This window comes from Perna viridis, chromosome 12 (genome assembly GCF_037379345.1).
Source record: "Perna viridis isolate PV_CMFRI_1.1 ecotype Kerala chromosome 12, ASM3737934v1, whole genome shotgun sequence".
In the NCBI taxonomy this organism is placed as follows: Eukaryota; Metazoa; Mollusca; class Bivalvia; order Mytilida; family Mytilidae; genus Perna; species Perna viridis.
In genome coordinates this window covers 9828282-9850552 of record NC_142456.1, presented here as the reverse complement: position 1 = coordinate 9850552, position 22271 = coordinate 9828282, and the positions used below count along the sequence as shown (strand labels likewise).

The 22271-nt window shown below is 33.1% G+C and overlaps 1 protein-coding gene across 1 annotated transcript; it reads left to right on the top strand.

The window, feature by feature from the left end:
* The first annotated feature begins 8978 nt into the window (after window positions 1-8978).
* Window positions 8979-12597, top strand: LOC148601130 (uncharacterized). Its single transcript, XM_088555774.1, has 6 exons — window positions 8979-9003; window positions 10029-10205; window positions 10444-10566; window positions 11448-11546; window positions 11765-12001; window positions 12459-12597. The coding sequence occupies exons 2-6, from the start codon at window positions 10040-10042 to the stop codon at window positions 12470-12472; spliced, it is 639 nt and encodes a 212-aa protein (XP_088411900.1). The 5' UTR covers window positions 8979-9003; window positions 10029-10039; the 3' UTR covers window positions 12473-12597.
* Window positions 12598-22271: the final 9674 nt, after the last annotated feature.

Genomic DNA, 22271 nt, shown 5'->3' with positions numbered 1-22271 from the left:
TTGAAACGAATGAAAGTTTTAAGTAGGTCAATGAGTACCATGGCTACATCAGTTTTCAAAGACCCCGATGCAGCAAAACATTGTCTACTATACATGACAAATATGTTGTCGTACCTGCAGATAAAGCCCAAAACAACATTGTTTTTGTCTGGAAAACATTTTATATCCAATATTTATTGTCAGAGGTAGACGTAGACAATAATACCAGTGATAAGACCTATACTGCTACCACTGTCTCCAAAGAGGAGATTGTGGAAAACCATAAATCTGTGCTATCCTCTTTTGGTCTTTCTACCAAGGACGATGATTGTGATTTACTGTCTATGTACTGGATTCCTAAACTTCACAAGAATCCATACAAACAACGTTTCATAGCTAGATCTGCAAAGTGTACCACCAAACCTCTTTCAAAACTTTCAACTTCTAAACTCACAACTGACAATGAGGGTCTGCAGTCCTACCACAACACTTGTTACTCCCGTACTTGTATTACTTCAATGTGGATCCTAAACAATTCAAAAGATCTTTTGGACACAATCAGTTCAAGACTATTATCTGAATATAATAGCATTTAAAACCTATGATTTTTCAACACTGTGTACTTCTATACCCATACTCAGTTAAAATCCCGACTTAAAAACATTATACATCGTTGTTTTCCCCAAAAAAGATGGTACACCTAGATACAAATATATAGTTCTTGGTAGAAATTCCTCATACTTTGTAAGAAATAATTCCAAATCATTTTCCAAATATACAGAGGAAGATGTTTACAAAATGCTGGAATTTTTAATCGACAACATATTTGTTCAGTGTGGTGGCGTGTTTTTCAACAAACGGTCGACATTCCAATGGGAACAAATTGTGCTACGTTACTTGCTGACCTATTTCTTCACTCTTATGAGGCTGACTTTATAGCTGATTTGATCAGAAAGAAAGAATATCGTTTGGCTAGATCCTTCAATCTCAGTTTCCGCTATATAGATGACGTATTATCTTTAAACAATCCTAATTTCCGGGATTTGATACATCGCATCTACCCAAAAGAACCTGAGATAAAGAATACTACAGACACTGTGAAGTCAGCCTCATATCTTGACCTACACTTAGAAATCGATGGTAAAGGAAAACTATTGACTCAACTTTACGACAAACGTGATGACTTTTCATTCAGAATTGTCAACTTTCCTTTCATCTGTGGCAACATCTCTTCAGCTCCTGTGCATGAAGTGTTCATATCACAACTCATACGTTATGCCAGAGCTTGTCGAAACTACGCAGACTTTTTGTATCGCGCTAGAACTCTATCAAATAGGCTTCTGGAACAGGGTTATGTTGCTACAAGATTGAAATCATCATGAACTTGTGGATCGTTATGATTTATCCATCAGCGCCATGAAAACTGATTTATTCAACGGGTCATAGATTACCTTTCTTGTTTGTCTACCCCGGACTTGACTTTTTATGAGCAACTCGGCGGGTGTTTCTAGAAAAGTAGAGGACGCTTACCCTACCGGTGCACCTGGTCCATGCTCCCAGTTTTTAGTGGAGTCCGAGTTGCTCATTTACTTTTGTTACCTTGTATGTATGATTTTAGTTACTTTATGTTCTTTGTTGTGAGTTTCTGTTTTCCATGTCTGGTCTTTGTCCCTGGATTACATTCTTTTGATTACCGCTATAACCTTGGTTCCCTTGATTACTCATTAACTCCTCGATCATTACGGTGTATCCATCTGCACCATGAGAACCGATTGTTCAACGTGTCTTAGTTTTCTTTTCCTCTTTTGTCTACATAGACTTGTTTTTTATTAGCAGCTCGGTGAGAGCTTTTAGAAAAGCAAAGGATACTTACCCTACCGGTTCACCTGGTCCATGTGCCAAGTATTTCGTTGATTCCGAGTTGTTCATTTTACTTTTGTTGCTTTATGCGTATTTCATTGGTTATTGTATGCTCTTTGTTGTGTGTGTCTGTTTTCTATGTCTGGTCTTTGTCCGTAGATTACATTTTTTTTATTTCCGCTAGAATGTTTGTTACCTTGATTATTCTTAGTAAACCAAGTGTTTTATTTGGAAAAGGAAAGGTCTAGACAAAATTTAAAATGAAGTACACAAAATTAGCGAATGCTAAATGCCTTCTCGATATATTGCGAGTAAATTTACTGTAAATAGGTGATTTTTCATTCCGTAAAATTTAAAAAAAAAACAAGTACTATATTAAAAAAAAATCTCTTTTTTACTTCTAAGTATCTACATTCCTTTCAAGAAAATAACACATGACACACATGTAAAGTTACAAATTTTCGATACATTTGTTTTTCGAAGGCCACTAATTTATCAGTATCTGGCCAATCGGGAAACATAATTGCGACCAGGTGACTTGCGTTTCCATAGAGGAGAGTCCTTAAGGTCAAAGGGTAAAAAGAGAAACTATGCCGACTGCGTTGGAAAAATGGTAGGATAAATTTGAATATAAATATCATATAAAACAAACCCTCCTCAATGTATTGTTACAAGTAAAAAAACACTCAAAAAACTTGCTATTGTGTACGTACCTATGACATTTATGACTACATCAATCTGAAATAAATTAGTAAGATTGATGGTTATTGATAAATAAAGTGGCTGATGCATTGACAAAAGTACAGCAATGCTAATGAATGGAATAATTTGTCATTGGACAGAATATATGCAATTATGCAATGCTTTATTGTGCCAAGTGGAACCAAAAAAACGTTTTGTACGGTTTTATGATTAATTTCTACGATTTAGAATATATGCAATACACCAGCTTTATTGTGCCAAGTCGAAGCAAAGCAAGATCGTTTTAAAATCCCTTGTACGGTTTAAACGTTCATTTGTACGATTTTATAATTCATTTCTACGATTTATAGTTCATTCGTTCGATTATACAATTCTTTTGTGCGATTGAATCATTCGTATGTACGATTTTAATCTTTGTTTGTATGGGTTTAAATTTGTTTTAAAATCATCACCTAAGCCATTAAGAAATATATTAACCCAAATGAAAGTGTTTTCTACTCTTTATATTTGTTACAAAAATGTTGACAGATTAATATTTTAATCGCTGTTATTGCGACTCCCAGTTTGCCCCAAGTCCTTGTGTATGTATGTTATTTAATTCATTCGTCTATTCGTTAAGTCTATTTTTTTGTAATTTATATGTTTTGGCATTTTTTTCTTCACCTTCGGACATTAAGAGAACGTATTCGAACTGCTATCAAAAGACACAATAATCGTGAACATCAGGATTCGAACATTTATCAAAACAAACATAATCAAGAGAACAAGAAATGTAACTGTTATCAAAATATGATTTCATTTGTTGTAACAAGTTATCTGATTGGTTGCTTATCTTAGAGCAAAAAAATTTGTCGATTGTCGCATAATAAAAAAAATCAATTATGTTTTGATTCCGAATCAATTCTTAAAATTTGGTCTGTCATACATTGAAAATTAAATTATTAGGAATGTTTTAATTTTTGAACAGGTGATATTTAATAACTCGGCTTCGAGGTTTATCGATTTAAACTGCCCAAAACCATGTTATTTGTATTCTAATGCAATAATTAAGTAACAAGGTTTTATATTGACTCGACTAAGGCGTAATATATCAGTATATCTGTCATAGCCGATGCAGATATTGCGCATATAAATAATAGGGTCTAAATTATTCGCACAATAATTAAATGTGTTGACATACTAATTATTAACAAATATTGTGACGATTTTGAAGAGTATTTATCGTTATTAAATGAATTGTTAACTTCCAAATTTGAACCCTTGCGATTGATTGTTTTCTTGTTGTGAAAGTTGTATCATTTTACATTAATATTTAAATTGGATAATGTCAATGAAGCATCTAAAAGACACAGTTACTTACACGTACTTAATTGCTAATTTCACGTAGAGTTGTGAAGCAGATTCAAGAGTTAAACAGTATCAAAAATGAAATGAAATGTCTTACTAGTTTAAATACGAGTCATATTATGTATGACACAATTAATGTATGTAAACAGTACATGCAATAGGTGAATGACAAATTATCTTTCAGGTAGATATCCATAGATTAAAGTTATCGGTGTCTGAGTTCTGTATAAAAAAAATGGTTGATATGTGAATAAGTTTTTTCTCATTTCTTGACCAGGTACAGAGTTCAATAAGACCAAAATATTGCTGTCCTGCGAATAACCAGTAAAAATAATATCGACCTAATACTTTTTCGAATTATTAAAAGGACAAAATTATCTATATATACTGATTTGACAATATTTTTTTTCTAAGAGTAATCAAGGGAACCAAGGTTATAGCGGTAATGAAAAGAATGTAATCCAGGGACAAAGACACGACACGGAAAACACACACACACAACGAAGAACATAAAGTAACTAAAATCATACATACAAAGTAACACAAGTAATTGAGCAACTCGGACTCTGTAATGATGGAGATACTGAATTATTATTTTTTTTTTATGAAATTCAATAACTAAGAAATTTATAAATTTATTTTAATTGCACCTTAAGAAGGACCTTTCAAGACAAAAACTTTAAACTATGCCAAAGTTGATCAAATTTTTCTACACATTTATTTTTAAAATCAATCTCTCTAAATCATACATAAACGTCAGTTTCTTTTTAAAACCTGATAAAACTATTTGTGATCAGATTCAAAATATTTTGTACAAAATGTAATTTTGATCCATAGTAAAACATTGTTCTGTGAGTCAGCTTTGCAAATGTGATTTCGGGTTTTCGGTATGAAATTGCATGGCGTTAGTAAAAGAGATGCTGACACCGTTTTCTAGAAATTAAACATCACTTTCCTTTATAAAATTCTGTACATTTTCACATTCCCATGCAAAAATGTTAAATTGTTTCATTTTCATTTTTTTACACAAAAAGGGTTGGTGAACTTATTAATCTTATATGAAAAATTGTTTGTAGCCAAATTCTGTGATTAATTCAGTATATTGTAACCACTGAAACTTAGAATTCTATCGACCTTTTTTTTCCAATTAATATGGCTGTTTACATCTAATATAATTTCTCACTTGACATTTCGAGTAGGAATATAATTATTTTCAACAAAGACCGAATACATATCATGTACCCTTAATGACTTTCTATTACCGTCTATATAATAAGCGGTAAAAATGATAACGTGAAGTTAAAATCCTGAAATAACAGCTGTTTTATTTTATTATTTTACATAACATGAATATAATATTATCGTACTCCATAACATATATATTATATGTATCACACAATTGTATCATAATTTAAAAAAAAAAAACAAAACAAAAAAAAAAAAAAAAAAAAAAAAAAAAACATCATTATCAAAAAGAATACCACTCTTAAGCCATTCCTTAAGAATACTGATGTTTGATTAATTTGAAAGTAACTATTCTTCCACAACAGACTGACTTGAAGAGTTCCCAGCTTTCTATGTTTTCATTTTTTGATCGAAAAGAGCCAACGATATAACACCAAAACTTATTCGTACATTTATCTCTTATCTTTCTAATATAATCATCGTCATAGCAGTTAAAAGTAGTCGTGTCAACATTTGACAAAAATATTTTTTTTCCATGCATTGTTTTATACAAGCCTCTAACCATAGTACATTTTATAGATAACATGAATGCATTAAAACTGATCATTTTACGGCATCTTTCTCCACAATTCTTTTGTATTACATCTTCTTTTTTTAACTTTTTGGATGAATCCAAAATATATGTATAAAACATACCATTTATTTTCTTAACAAATTCATTACTGGGATTTGGTAATGACATTATAAGACGATTAAGAATTGGAAGTAACAAGTTTGTTTTAAACAGTTCTTCTACCTATCATAGTAAGGTTACGTCTAGACCACTGCCCAATAACACCCTTAATCTTTTGAATGCTTTCATTGTAGTTACTTTTAACCATTTTGTCTAAATTAACATCAAAATTTATAGCCAATAGTTTAAATGTTGTGGCACCCAATGAAAGATTTTGCTCAGAACATGGAATGTTGGTACTGTATTTTTGACTACCAATCTAGATAACTTGTGTATTAGAGTAGTTAAATGTTAGGTGAAATAAGTTACCAAACCTCTATATTTCTCATAGATTCCCCAAGTGACTCATTTGATCCATCCAAAGGAAGTGTTGTGTCGCCAGCAAATTGTTTGACAAAAATCTAATGATTACAACCAAAGCAATTCTTCATATCAATGAATAAGAATGATTTGATTTTTTATTTCATTTCAGTTAAAATGCGTCATAGCAATAAATAGGGGTGAATAGATTTTCTAAGTCATTTCATTTGATAAATCATAAAATGAGACGCACTGTGTTTCATTCAAGACAAACTTAATCAATTTAACATTGTTTATTTTTCACGAAGTTAAAAGCATATGTTAAAACTATGGAACCAATAAAACAAACATCAAAGAAAAAAACTGTCTTTCACCTAAAAATGCAATGACCTTGTTTAAGTCCTTCAATCAATCCTATTTCTTGTTTCCCTTTCTCTGTCAAAACAAAACTTTATCTAAGTTAAGTTTATTGAACCGACCAGTTTGTTCTGTTATATATAATATAATATAATATAATATAATATCTGTCAGATCACACGCTTGCTTACAAGTATCTAATCATATTAAGAACTTTTGAAATCATAGCAATAAAGAGGAGTGAATTAATTTCTAAGTCATTTCATTTGATAATTCATAAAATGAGAAGTACTGAAGATGTTAACGATCATCATTAAGCAAAAACTTAAGTACATCTCCGTCTACGAATCAGGCACAATGTGTACAAGATGTGGCACATGGAGAAAAAAGCGCAGATACTTTTTTTGCATTATCCTAGTAGTTACGTTACATTCTATTGATTTTCGCTAGAATATTCGTTCCCTTGATTATTCTCTCTTATACCTCTTAAAAGCATTTATGTATTCTAAAACAGTTTACGATGACTTAAGCATTATTAATTTACAGCTTGCCTTACCTTGAATATTTTAGATTTCCCCTTCCAGTCGTGTGATGGGTTAAACCAATCATATCATGGTATTATCATTTTCGATCAAAAGAGTACAAATTTAAACAAGACGTTTATTGGAATGTTTCAGCTAATATAATTCTTACTTTTCCACGTCCTCCCCATCAACCCACCTTAATAGTTTATAGACTGTTGAAATGTTATTTATCCTCATTCATACCTACATGTATTGGATGTAAATCATTTAAAAATATTGTGTTATGTTCTGCGAAAAAACAGCTATACATGAACTTTATGATGTATGTTGCCTTTGTCAACGCCTTTGCTTTTCACAGTTATTTTTTTAATACACAAAAATTCTTATTCATGCAAACATAGTTCAAATCATCTTATGACTGAGACGGAGGTTTTCCACCTTTATTTCATTGTAACCTACAGAAATATCCGTCATTGTGTTTGTAAAGTTGGCTTTTTTTTCGAAAATTGATCAAATTTAGATCAAATTCAGTAGAAATACTTAAAAGTGTTTTTATGGCATTTTGACGGTTTACTAATATTCGCTTTTTTTTGCGTATGATTAAAAAGCTCGAAAACAGTATCAGCAGAATTGATTTTTTACACTTTATAACACGAACAGTTTTAAACCGCGAAAGTTAATAACTGCGAGTATATTTACTTTAAAGAATCCAAGAAAATTACATGTATTTCGTTTAAAGTACGTTAAATGTATTAAAATAAATCAAACATATATCTTTAAACATCTGAATAAAATGAACGGTACGTAGATGTTCTTATTTTCAAAGATAAAACTTTTACAGAAAAATCAGCCATATTTTGCAATATTATTTACAATATATGCAAATATATATTTACAATATTTACAAAATATATTTTGCAATATATGCAATATTTTAATCATAGGAAATAAGGGATTAGAGAGGAGACAACTTGACCCTGCTGAACTTGTTGGTTATTTAGTTGCAAAGTAGCTTATAATTAACGAGAAACCTTACCGGAAATATATTCTTAAAATTTTAGAATCCTTTTTTTTTCAATTGTCAATTATTAAAATCTATAACCACAAAAAAAGATAGACAAACATTTTGTTTTACGTTTTTTGGTGAAGAATCGATCAATAAATTATTTATACGCATATCTTAATCCAATCCAAAAATATACATAACATGAACTGTCTATTAAAAAAAGTTTAGCCTATCAAAAAAGTAGACAGAACGTCTTGAATCAGGTAACTCAAGTAATTGGCATTTTAGCATTCATTGATTCATTTTCATTTTTCAGTTGACTACTAGATGAAGAGTATGAATATTTTAAACTTCAAAAAAAGAAAAGTAATGTTCTCACATTTGTTGATCTTAAAATATAATAATTACCGTTTTTCTTCTGTTAAAGCAACTCCTCGCTGCTAATATTTCTTTTCAAAACTATTCCATCTTTTCCGAATAGGATTAGCTAATAGTTGTATTGGTAGCTATACAAATCTGCCTGCTTTAGCGTATTTACTACTGTAAACATGTTGACTTTACTTTAGAAATGGTCTGTGTAAACTTTAACATTGTTTTCCAAAAAGATCAAAGTAATTCATGATATAGATATATTATGTACCTTTATCAACATTTATTGATATGATAGCATGATGGATGCTAATTGGAATGGATTTGATTTTGAAGGTCTGTCATTACACTTGTGTTCATGACCTTTCTAAAGTAATTGAGCATCTTTAAAGTACAATAGTAAGAATCATAGTTCAATGATAGAATACTTTGATAAAGAGATATAAACGTTATTTATTGTAAGATGGAACACGGTGATTGAAAGTAGAACACATGCGGAAAATTGATTACTACGATCTCATATACATCATTGTTTTTAAATTACTAGTCCAAACGCTTATGGCATTGACTTGAAAAAACTCAGTTAAGTATAAAAGCTAGAGTCTTCTCATTCCAGTCGCACTTGCCGTCTACACCAAAACGTAAGTAAAATCTCATTACTTTGAATAAGTTCTTCCACAAAATCAGATAAAAAAGTAAAAAGGAAGAAAAAGTTTGAAAAAAGTATTGCCATGTTTTCTTCTAAGTTTTGAAAATAAAACAAAACATTCCCTTAATGTTCATTTTGAGAATATTGCATTTTGTTTGAGATTTAAGGTTTCTAAACAAATTAATGATCTCATTTTGAATATTCTATTTAACTGACGTTGAATCAGAATTTGGTGAATGCCTTCTGTTCATGTTCAGAGAGGCGGAACATTAGCTTGTTATTGGTGAAATTTCTTGTTTTGGTCATACTGCAAAATTTGATCTTTGTAAATTATACTTGTATTCTGTCCCTTTCGTTTTAGTTTGAAATATGTCCATATACTGTTAAAAGTTAAACATAGCATTTTAAGTGATCATTAGCCAATTTTTGGTGATGAACTCTTATATAAACCTCGGAACTGTGGATTTGATAAAAAAAAAAAAAGAAATAAACATATATATTGCTATATATATGTATATATACATATCAAAGGATTTTTCAAATTGTTATATTTGTTTATTTATTTATTTTTTTTAATAGTCCATATACTGTTAAAAGTTTAACATAGCATTTTAAATGATCATGTATTATTGGTGATGAACTCTTATATAAAACTCAGAACTGTGGATTTGATTAAAAAGAAATAAACACACACACACACACACACATATATATATATATATATATATATATATATATATATATATATATATATATATATATATTTATATATATATATCATAGGATTTTTCAAATTGTTATTTTTTTTTTTGGGGGGGGAATGCAAATGAGTGTAGATTTTTGTAGCATTACAGATTTTTTTTATTATGAGTTTTCTTTATTACTTTATAACTTTAAAAGAAATGTGAATAAAGGCTTATATAAATCAATCTTTAAATAGATTAAAATATGTGAATATGTGGTTAATGTATAATTGTCACAGCAATGATAATGACGAATACGTAAAAAATCTTTTAGTTAAAGGCACCATGCATATCCTAAGCAGCTGTGTTGTTCTGTTACTGGTTTCATCCAGCATGGCTACCTACAAAGGAGCGTCAAGTTTTGGAGGAGGCGGTGGCGGTAGTGGCGGCCGTGTCTTACTTTTGGGTGGCGGCAGCGGTGTTGGTGGCGGTGGCGGTGGGGGCTACGGAGGTATCTATTATCATTTTCTTTTGTTTTTTTCTTTAAGTGATGAGCAGGATTTTCACTGCGTTTGTCAGAAGGGTCTAGACGCTCTAGATCACTCGGCCAACTAGGATATATACAAATATAGCTTCCGTTTACCAAGTAATACTTCTTCGTAAGTGAATATAGAGCGCAAACATAAGTACATAATGTAAATATATATACATAAATGTAGTCTTATTTTTGGCTTATTTAATGTTAAAAGGATATGGGTACACTGGATACGGATATGGAGGTAGCTCTGGAGGCGGTGGCAGTAGCAGCGGTGGATCTGGAGGAGTCATAATTGTTGGAGGCGGAAGCGGTGGTGGTGGAGGTGGATTTGGCGGTAGGTTACATTTGTTATAATCCTTTCTCAGCTTATCAATAATATACTTTTTTCGTGGAATTTATTTTCTCTGCATAAAGGTAAAACAAAAGTATTGCATTTACAAGAAAATATCATCATGCATTTTAAAAGCGTCATTTGCGGGTCCGGTTTGAGAGAACATCTTCGTGATATGTGATAAAGGAGGAAGTACTCGCAACATTGGCAATGATCCTAGCGCAATCGGAGGCATCGTGGTTTGCATTATCCACTCTAAATTTCTGCGCAATAAGCTTTGCATTACAATTAGTACCTATTTGATCTAATTCAAAAACGAACTATTATCTAAGGCCCATTCAATCTCTTAAAATTCTCAAAAACCAAAATTTCTGCTATACATTAAAATTGTTTACCAACCATGATAATTAATTTTTGAGTAAATATACAAAGTTGATATATGTTTTAAACAACTAGTGTATAACATTTTGATTTTAGTAGCAGTCTTTCTAAAAATCAGGCAGGAGGTGATTCATGCATTTCAGAAACCTACCAAATTCAGTTTTATTTCTTGTTCAGAAACAGTTACTGATCACATAACCAGTCTTAGTTTTTCATTTGGTTGTTGCGTTTTTGAAAAAAAACAAAAAATTAAATAGATTTTACATGAAATTGGTACTTTGCAAGAGTTATCGTTCTTGATTTGGCTCCATTTGCTTGATTTTAGCAGGAGGTGAATGTATGATATTCTCAAAGGTGCAAATCTTGAAACTGAAATGATTATGTAAAAATATAGCAAATGTACACAGAAAAAAAATCGGTGAGTTTTTCTACATCCCAAATCACTTTCCCATTGGCAGTGTCTGAATGTTATATACATTTGTACTTTATTTTTGTTCTGACAGGAAAAGGATACGGACCTGTTTCATACGGAGGAGGAAGCAGTGGTGGATCCGGAGGTGTAATTCTCGTTGGAGGCGGAAGCAGTGGTGGCGGTGGTGGAGGTAAGTTGCACTTCCCTTGATTACTCTAAAATTGTTTTCATATCATTTGTTTTTTTCAACAGCATTCCATATCACACGATTTATTTTGCGTCATAAAGGTTTTTTGTTAAATTTGTTATTGAAGAATCGTATAGCAATTTTTCAACATAGGTACGGAGTTGTTTGCCAACTTAAACTGCAGGAATGTACACACTCGACCAAACTTATTTTTTATTAAGGTGGTGGATACGGTTATGGACCAGCTTACAGCGCCGCTGTCGCAGCACCAATGGTAGTCAGTGCACCAGTTGTATCTTCTGGTGCAGTAATTAGTGGTGGCGGTGGATATGGTTATTCATCTGGCTACGGATATGGTGGAAGCAGCGGAGGCGGAAGTCAAGTAATCTACGTCGGTGGTGCTGGCTTAGGCGGAGTTGGTGGCGGAGCAAGCTCGTCTGGATATGGCTACGGTACTGGTAGGAATGTTTTTGTTTTATCAAGTATTTCTTCTCATTTGATTTCATAACTAAATGTTTCGATCGAATGTAACGATTTTTTGTCTTGATTGTAATGTTTTAAAATATCGTGAATTAAGTCCAAAACAATGTAGCAAAAATAATTATTACTGCAAACCGAAACACTTTTGTTTTTGTTTTTTTTTCTTTGTTTTGTTTTGTTTTGTTTTTTGTTTTGTTTTTGTTTTAAGTTTTTGTTTTAAGTTTTTGTTTGTTTCTTTGTTCAACATATTTATTGTAGACTGTTCACTTTATAGAGTTAAATAGACGTTATCCTACAAAACCATCACATGTTAGTGCAAAAAAACGTCTCAGGCATTAACCTTTTGTATGCAAAATATAAACCTGAACGTTAGTTTGTTATTTATTTGAGTGTTCATTGAATAATTACATGTTAAAGTTTATGTTATTGTTTCAGGAGCCAAGTACTAAACTTGCACCTGACCAAACTATTGGAAATATATTAATCCATAAGACGTCCCACATCAATCAGACAGCCCGAAGATGTTCAGTATTGCTTTGTAAACGCTTAATAAAGTAGCATTATTAAAATTGAATACTTATTTTTATTCACCTTTAAACCGACATGTCCAGTCTTTTAATTGTGAGCAATATCAGTAATGTAAAGTGAATTATTGCATCGAAAACCTCAGAATGAAATACTCAAAACTCTGATCAAAGAATACTCAGTGCTCTATGTGTGTATATCACTACTCAAATAATGCACCAAAAGTGTAGGAAAAAGTCCATTACGCAAGATAATTTATACAAAAATATAAACAACAGACAAATAAAAACAAAATAAAACGACGACAACTAAGAAACATATTTCAAATATTAATATACAGAAATGATATTTACTGATAGATATTCTCGAAAAGTATTCGCATCAAGAAAGAATACAAATAGAAGAGAGATTTGGAATAGAAAACCAGTAAAAATATTTTGTGACGGATACAAATTTGGATAACCAAACCAAACACACTAAACATCACAAAAACTAGAAATTTCATAGAATCAGTTAGTTTTCCCGTGCATTTTCGATTTTGTTCCCCTATGTTCTTATACACTAAAACAGTCGTATTGCAAAATTTCGTTAATTTTGAATCTCTAACCGAGTCCGGGTGTTAAAAGAATAGGCCTGCAGCAGCGCTAAGCTTGTCGTAAAAGGCGACTAAATAGTGCTCAGAACCCTAGGCGGGGGCTAGGGCGCTCTGCCCACAGAGCAACTGGGATGTGTGCCCCAGGTGGTGGAATGGGGTACACCTGGCGTGTGACATGCTGGGGTTGTCAGGCTATAATACGGAAAATCTGACCGCAAACCATAGTGGTGCACCGTGTTGGGAAAGATGCCACGTTCCTCGCACGTTAAAAAACCCTACTGTGGTATTCTCCCGGAGTAGGAACCATAGGGCTCCGCCAAAGAAGGCTAAATTGCCCGACCGTACCCACCCCTCCCTATTTCCAGTGGCAATCAAAATTTTCGACCCAATTGTCCTTGTGTCCCATCCCTTTTTCATTTCATCATTTCATATTCATTTTATCATCAATTTCATGTCCATCGTCTGAATATAGCTGAAATATTGCTGCTCGGACGTTAAACCCCAACAAACAAACAAACAAACAAACAAACCATTCTAATATGCATTTCATCGATCTGACAAAAAGGCATACTTCATTTGACAAAATCCATAGTACATACTTCGAAGAAGAACAATACATGTTCACGACAAAATCTGTATCGCATGCCGTACCACCACGATCAATATCCACCCCTAGGGGCCTGATATTGGTATCCCGTGCTCAATACGGCATGCCTTTTGGATTTAGCAATGTATTATTCTCTATGTATAAATGTATAAATTTGTATATCAACACATTTTTATATAAGATGCATTATATTTTACTTTATATTTAACGCCTGTCGATTCCAGCATGTAGAGAATACGCTGATTAGCCGATGTCTTCCTCGCACATGTAGATTTGAATATCGCGCTCCGTGTATTGAATAAAGGGAGTATACTCCTTTAGGGCTTGCTACTGGTATTTGATTCTGAGAGGTCTGAGGGTTTTGTTTTTTAAATGCTGTACGGCTAGCTTATTTATTTTCATTATACTGTATAGAAGAATCCGGAGGCAAAAGATATTTAATTTTTAAAATTGTTTGAATAGTGGAAGTCTGAATATATTTATTTTCAAATTTTCCAGGCCAAGATATCTTTTTTCAAAAACTGCCATCCCTCAGAACGAATTGGCAGCCTCCTTAGCTAAGTAATTGGAAGAATATCGACCTACAGTGCCAGGGTCCCTAGGATGCATCATGCTCTACTGTTACACACATACCACCCTCCGTATATTGCCACATGACCCCAGTTGCTATCTTCAAATGCATTTTATTTTCCAGTCCATTTAACATTATCTGTATTTGAAAAAAAAAGACTTTACTTTTAATTTAAAAAAGATACAGTCCATATTACATTTTATCAACCTATTCACAGCCTGATTTGTGACGGAAACAAGCAAAATAAAATTAAAATCGGAAAGTATAATACAGATACAGATGATATACATGTATATCGAAAAATGGAGTTTATAAATTCGCTGGATATAAGTTTAACATAGTATATTCACCTGGACACAAGATTATACGACAGTCGGGACACTGCATTAATGAAACGTATCGATGCATAGACTTTTTAAAAATTACTTAATGATTTATTAATTTCGACCATTTCTGACATTCTTTTTTCCAGAACCATTCTAAACACTAAATATATTATTGAATTATTTCTGCGATACAGATTTTTAATTTTGTAGTTTGATTAGAAAAAAAATGACGTCACTTAAAAGATTCTAAACAATCATGTTACGCCTTTCGTCGGCGAAATCCGGGAGTCAATGTCTTTTTGCTGTATTCAACATGTTTTTTTTAAATTTCTTTCACAAAAATTCAAATCGTTTCCCTTAAGTTTCTTTGTAGTTTTCTATGTTTATGCCTATAACTATTTCGTTAATTTTCTTTTGGATTCCTTTTTCCTAATTCACGTATTTCGTTTTCTTTTCGTTTGTCAGTTTAGCAGTTCTTGGATTTACTTCGCAAGTAAACCACGCCCACCCCTTTTCTGTCAATTAAAAGCGGCGAGAGAGTAATCAAGAGAACCAAGACGAAAGAGGAAAGGAAAACTATGACACATTGAACAAATCAGTTTTCATGGCGCAGATGGATACACCGTTACGATCTACGAGTTCATGATGACGGCCATAAAACGTTTGTATTGATGACTTCAATTTTGCAGCAACATAGCACTGCTCCGGAAGCAGGGTTATGTTGCTACGAAATCGCTATAACCTTGGTTCCCTTGATTACTCTTTCACTTAAAGTGAACGTTGTGCACTGCACTGATCTTTACCTTTAAAATAATACCTAGTTTATGTAGTTTATGTTGTCATGAGACCGTTGAATCTAGGCCTATAAACATCCGGTGAAAATTTTATTCCGAGATTTTTACAGTGGGTATTCAAATGGCTTTTGAAAGCATTCAGTTTGGGATTCAACCACTTTGTTTGTAGGTGTTTCCACACATCCACAATTCTTTGAGATAAGTTGTATTTCCTAATATTTAGGGAACAGATTGTCTTGAAAATGTTGTTTTTCTGGCCTCTTATATTCGTTCTTTTAATGGGGAAGATTTTTCATGTTTGATATGGACGATGTTGTTCATAATCTTGTAAGTTTCCACCATATCTGCTTTTAATCTCCTGTATTGAAGTGAGGGAAGTCCTAGGTATCTTCGGCGATCTGAGTAGCTTAAATGCCTATGTTCTTGACCACTTTTGTGGCTCGTCTTTGGAAATTTTCTATTTGAATTGCTTTTTTTTATAGATTATTGACCAAATGCATTTTCCATATTCCAGGTGTGTTAAGAACATATCTTTATCCATATAACTGGATCTGCATTTCGTTTTATTATCCCAAACCGTTGATTTGCCGTCTTTATTTGCATGTTGATGTGTCGCTGAAACTATAGCAATCTTCAAGTCTTTTTCTTCGGTTGCTTGTTGATTGGTAGCGTCTTCCATTTTGTACTGGTAATTTGTATGCTGACCAAGTGAAAATGTTTACATTTTGATTTATTGAATTTCAAGAGCCACTTGTCAGACCAATTTACCAAGTTGTCAACATCGTTTTAAAGGCTGAGTCGGTCTTCCTCGTTGTTGACTGCAGCATAGACCTTAGTATAATCAGCAAAAAGTTTCGCTTTATTTTGTATCATGTCAGGTAGGTCATTCTTGTAACTGCGTATTGGTTCTAAAATACTGCCTTTGGGGATTCCACTGCTAACTGGGGTCTTTTCAGAGCCTGCATCATTTATATCTACTTTTGGCAGCGTAATCGTAAGGAAGTTTTTATTTCTTCAATGAAGGTTTCCTCAAATACCATAGCTATGTAGTTTATTAAATAATCTTTGATCTGGCCTTCTGAAAATCCAGGTATATATCATCTATTGAATTTTCGTTGTCTAGTTGCTCATTCCAATCATCTAGTACTTCGATAAGTTGTGTTACAAAAGATTTATCCTTTCTAAAACCATGTTGATGTATTGTAATCTGTTTTTTTTCTTTTCTGTGTGGTCCAAAAGACAGTCCCTTATGGATTTTTCCATACTTTTGCAGATTATACTAGTTGATGTTAGACTAATTGGTCGATAGTTCTCTACTGAGTTTTTGGGACCTTTTTCATGCAGAGGTGTTGCGTTTGCATTTTTTCGACATACCGCTATTTTCTGCTTTTCCATACATTTTGTGAATATCTTTGTTAATTGTATTGAAATTTCTTTTGCTGTTTCTTGTAACAGTTTCGGATACATTTGGTTAGATCCTGGATATTTTGTGACTTTCAAGTTTTGTTCGTTCTTGGATTTCATTCTGTTTGAAATGTACTGTAGATACAGTTTTGTATGTTTTCAAATCAAGGTGAGGTGGATTGTCTCGGATCATTTTCTATAACAACTACTCTCTGAAAAAAAAAACTATTCATTTTTTCAGCTTTTATCTTTTCATCTGAGTAAAGTCTTCCGTCTTTGTCTACTATACTAGGTATATTGTAACGGTTTAGACGCCTTTCAGTCCGAGTGGCTTATTTGTATTGATTAAAAAAAAAGGCCAAACCGAAACATTCATTTGCATGAATCCCTTTGATTTGGTATTTGGTTGATTTAACACAAAGTCAGGATAGGTTCACAACTTTATAGGAATAAATAATCTTCTTTTCAATACAACAATAACATTACAAAATCAGTAGCCTATTCCTCTAAAACCCAATTTGGTCCTAGTATCCTATCAGTACCTGATGTTGGTTTTGAAAATAATTTAAGCCTACAGAAGGTTTTATACAACTCATAGAAGATTATCTGGTGAGTATTCATCTACTAGGAGTTTATTTGGAACTTTGAATCAAATTCTGCCTACGGTATATAATTTCAACCAAGTTGACGGCTAACATGGAAAACCCCAAAGGAGGATGACTCATCCAAGCATATGGCTAATTTGCATATGTGAGTAGGTATCATACCGTGCCTATCTCAGATTTTCTCTGGTGGTTATCACTCATAGTGATACTAAGTCAAGATTGGTATGGTTCTGTTTTTGGCTTCGGAAGTGACTGCTCAAGCAGCTATTGAGATTCAGAATCTGCTTGAAGCCGAAAGTAGGCCTCTTTTTATATGCTGATGACATCACCACTGACCAATCAGAATACTTCTTACAAACACGTGCAATGTCCCGGTAAAATGTAAACAGGAATGGCGATCGCAAGTTGTGTTGTCTCCAGAAAGGAAAATGCAATATTTGCTGATAAAAATAATACAAATCATACATATAATGATCTCAACATCTAGTAATGATACTTTCCTAAGGAACCATAATCATAAATAGCGTCAACTAACCGTATCATTTCAACAGGACGTAAAATTAAGCGTTATAACTTGTAAATCTCAATGTAAACAGACCGAAATAGATCGATACATATTACTAATCAAGTCAAAATTAAGGTAATATCACTTTCCATGACTAATATGACAATCGTAATCGAAATAAATGCATGAGGGAGTTACCAATTTGTAACAACATTTTCCTTGGTTTTAGTTTTGGGTTGAATGTCCTCCCTCCTGTTGATTGCAATTGACCATTCATTTTCGTACTTGACTTTTCTCACTAAGTAGTTAGCTTCTCTCTTTGCCATTCCAAATTGCACTTTAATTTGTAGATTTCTGCTATATTTAATGTTTTTTTTCATACTTTCCTGTTCTTCCTTAGGGCAGTTCATCATTTTGTCAAGGTATGTCATACTTTCTCGGTACAGCTCTGCTCACTAGTATATTTTTCATAAGCTACTGATAACTGTTCCAAAGATCATTGATATCATCTTGGGCCAACTTAGAATCGCAATCTACATTTCCAAGTTCTTGGTCGATGTTTGTATAATATTCAGAATGCTGTTTGTCCTTGCTTCCAAAGTTAAAATTAAAATTTAAATAGTTCATGATCAATGTTCCTTTAAGTAGCTTTGTGATTGATACTGTCTATCATGCCCCCTCGTTTGTAAGAATGATATCTAATAGGCTTGGTTGATCATCTCCCCTAAATATTGTCTCTTGTTTGTGTTAGGAATATTTCAATTATCATTTTCAGAAATCTAGTTGATATATGGTTTGCTCTTACACTGGTATAATTATTTTCTCAACATATTTCGGGGAAATTGAAGTCTCCTATGAATAGTCATCATAGTTGATTTTGCCAATCTTTGTGGTGGATAGAATTCCTTGTAGTTCTTTCATACAGATTTGATCTATTACACTTGGACTTCTATAAACACATGATATTAACAGTCTGTTTCTGTTTTAAAAGTTTATTCCCAGTTGAACATACTCTACATTTGAAAGTTGAGTGGTCTCCGCTTTATAAGTGTCTATGTCCTCTCTTTCATGTATCAAGCATCCTCTTTTTTGTAGCAATGCCCTTTGGTGAGACAAAAACTTTGTAACCTTCCATTTTCTATTCAAAATCGAAAATATCACTCTTATTATCTGAAATTTAGGTATATCGCGGTGAGAGCAATGATATCGTATCTAAAAATATAATGTTAAGCTAATCAACTCATCTTTCTTGTTTATAAAACTTTATGCATTTAAGTATAAAACTTTGACTTGCTCAGTTTTTAAAGTGTGGGTTAAAATATTAAAAGTATTTACCTATGCATTTCCATTGTTGTGGCCGGTGTAAACATGAAGACTACCAACTATAGTCTCCTCTCCAATGATAGATCTGTTACATATAATTGATCATCCATTGCATCAACTTAGGCCTGCACCAGCGCTAAGCTTGTCGTATAAGGCGATTAAATAGTGCTCAGAACCCTATCCAGCGCTAGAGCGCTCTGTCCACAGATCAACTGAGTCGTGTGCCCCAGATGGTGGAATGGGGTACCCCTGGCGTGTTACATGCTAGGGTTGTCAGGCTATAATATGGAAAACCTGACCGCAAACCATAGTGGTGCACCGTGTTGGGAAAGATGTCACGCTCCTCGCACGTTAAATAATCCTTCTGTGGTTTTCTCCCGGAGTAGGATCCACAGGGCTCCGCCACAGGAATAAATTGCCCGACCCTACCCACCTCTCCCTATTTCCAGTGATAATCAAAATTTGTCGACCCCTTTATCCTTGTGTTCCATCCCATTTTTCATTTCATCATCATTTCATGTTCATTTTATCATCCATTTCATGTTCATCGCTGAAAATAGCTGAAATATTGCTTTAAACCCCAACAATCAGTCAATCAATCAATCAATGTATTCAATTGAGGTGATATCCTACTTAGACGCTAAACGTTTATGTTACAGATGTTACATGTCCACCTTAAATTTCCAGTTGTATCTTTAACTAGTGAAAAAGCCATTGAATGTGGTACTTTGCTACACTTTAAACAATAATTCAGTTCACAAAGTCTACAGTTGATTACGTGTTTTTCTTTAGTAAGTAGCACTTCACACTTAGGACATGCATTGCTAACCATTATGTGTCTCTTGTTATTTCTGATTGGACTTGAACTGAACAGATTTGCTGCCATTTTTGTGGTGGTCGTTTTTGTTTGTTTCATTCATAATACTTTTAGTTCAATCGGCAAACCTCGGGTGACTCCGCTACTCTACCTCAAACTCTCGGATGTGATACGGGATTTGATTTGTGTCTCCATTTATTCGCCGGAAGTTGACCGTGTCACCTATGACCATTAGAAATATGGCTCGCTTGACCTAGCCATAGGGTGTACGATACGCTCTATCAATAAGACGTAGTTATCCGTAAAAAATGGAAATAAAAAAGTTAAGTTAATTATCATAGAAAATGACCTGTTTTTATTGATAAGCACACATTTTCCAATTTAAAATCCATATTATGGGCATATCCATCTTTAAATTAACATTAAATACCTCTACATAGAAGATTTCCGAAAGTAGTTCCAATGGCAGCTGACGTAATAGAGACGAGATATGAGGAGGGTACGGACTCGGCCGAAGTTGCGACGAGTGACTTTTAGTTTACACACAGTAATATACCGAATGATTTTACTTGCAATGCTATGTGTAATTTGCCACACAGCGATATGCCGTATGTAAACAACAACACATTTTAGTTTTCTAACTTTCACAGTTCACACAGTGATATACTGTATGGTAAATATGCATTTGAATTACCTCTATACACACATTGAATTACTGTATGATAATTTGTTTTCAGTTTCAATCAGTAGTATACCGTATAAAAATTAAAATTTTGATCGGTCAGCATTTTTTGATTTCTCCCAGTATTCAACATGGCAAGATATACAAAATGCTCTGAAATTAAGTTTTTTTTCTATTCTAATTCTGTGACGAAATAATATCGTTGGCAAATTTTGGCGTGTCGACCTGGTTTAGCAGTCGAAGATGGTCATTGAAAAAGTCTTCGACACTGTGTAGTCTACTGTCCTGTGCAGTGATACTGGATTTGGTGTTGTAGAAAAGTTTAACCTTTCTACTACCTGTTTTGCTCAATGTTTTAAGAAGCTCTACCATTTTTATTGTTATTGTCAACGGATTCCTTGGTTTTGTATTTTAAACTGTGAAGGTGTGTATCTGAACTCTACTAACTAGTATTGGATATTGATAACTGTACTAATTACATTTTTGATCTCCTCTCGACCCAGTTTTGTGTGTGGTGCCACGTACAGTTTTAACCTTTGTTTTGTTATTATATTTACTGATACAGTAGTATGGGCACTCTAGGAATAATACTTAGCATTTGCATTAGCCCTCATAATAAAGAGGTCCCTGTATTTCATGAGGACTGCATTGGCGTTTGGATAAGGGGATTTTCTTAACTCCAAATACTTCCCTTTCTTGGAATTTACACGTCCCCAGGAACACTGTCACCGAAGGATTTTTTTTCCGACAGCTGTAGCACTTTTTAGTGCTATTATGCGAAAATGTCATATAGTCCTGCGAATATTTTTTTAGACACAGGCCCTTACTGTCATTGACAACAATGACATCGTTTCTAAAGTCGCCGATGGAAGCGTCACTAATTTTGTGATATAACTTAATTTGAGTCACTGATATGTTTTACGATTTAAATATTTTGCTCTATTTTTCAACACGGGTACAAATTCCTCGATAGTTCAATCAAAAATACACAACAAAAATCCAATAAAACAGTTAATACATATCAATTAATGATTCATTTTTGTCCAATTTAAAACAATTTACAAAGACAAACTATTTTACAAACGGATAGCAATGGATTTTTGAAAAACAAATCTCGGCACTTCAAATGTTTCAATCCTTCATAACCGAAAGTAAAGTGTGTTCTTTTTTTTTTATCTTTTTATCATTCTAATCTAATACCATTGATTGACTGATTGTTGGGGTTTAACGCCCGAGCAGCAATAAATCTAATACGATAGTGAAGCTATTACCTTATTGTGCTTGCTCTTTGGGTTTTTTGTTCTTTGGATAACAAGTAAGGGCAAGTAACTCCTACCCTTTCTAATTTTTCCTTTTAACTTAAATGATCAATACATTATTATATTGAAATATGCTGTGTCAGCATCAATTTAATTTTAATTGCGTCATATTTTTGACCTTCAATAAAACAAACATTAACCATCAGGATTTGAAACCTTCCGGTAATTTTGTCAC

Coding starts and splice junctions, on each gene's coding strand:
- LOC148601130 (XM_088555774.1), top strand. CDS start 10,040: ATGCATATCCTAAGCAGCTGTGTTGTTCTGTTACTGGTTTCATCCAGC. Junction 10,567..11,447: donor TGGTGGAGGTGGATTTGGCG/GTAGGTTACATT, acceptor TTGTTCTGACAG/GAAAAGGATACGGACCTGTT. Junction 11,547..11,764: donor CAGTGGTGGCGGTGGTGGAG/GTAAGTTGCACT, acceptor TTTTTTATTAAG/GTGGTGGATACGGTTATGGA.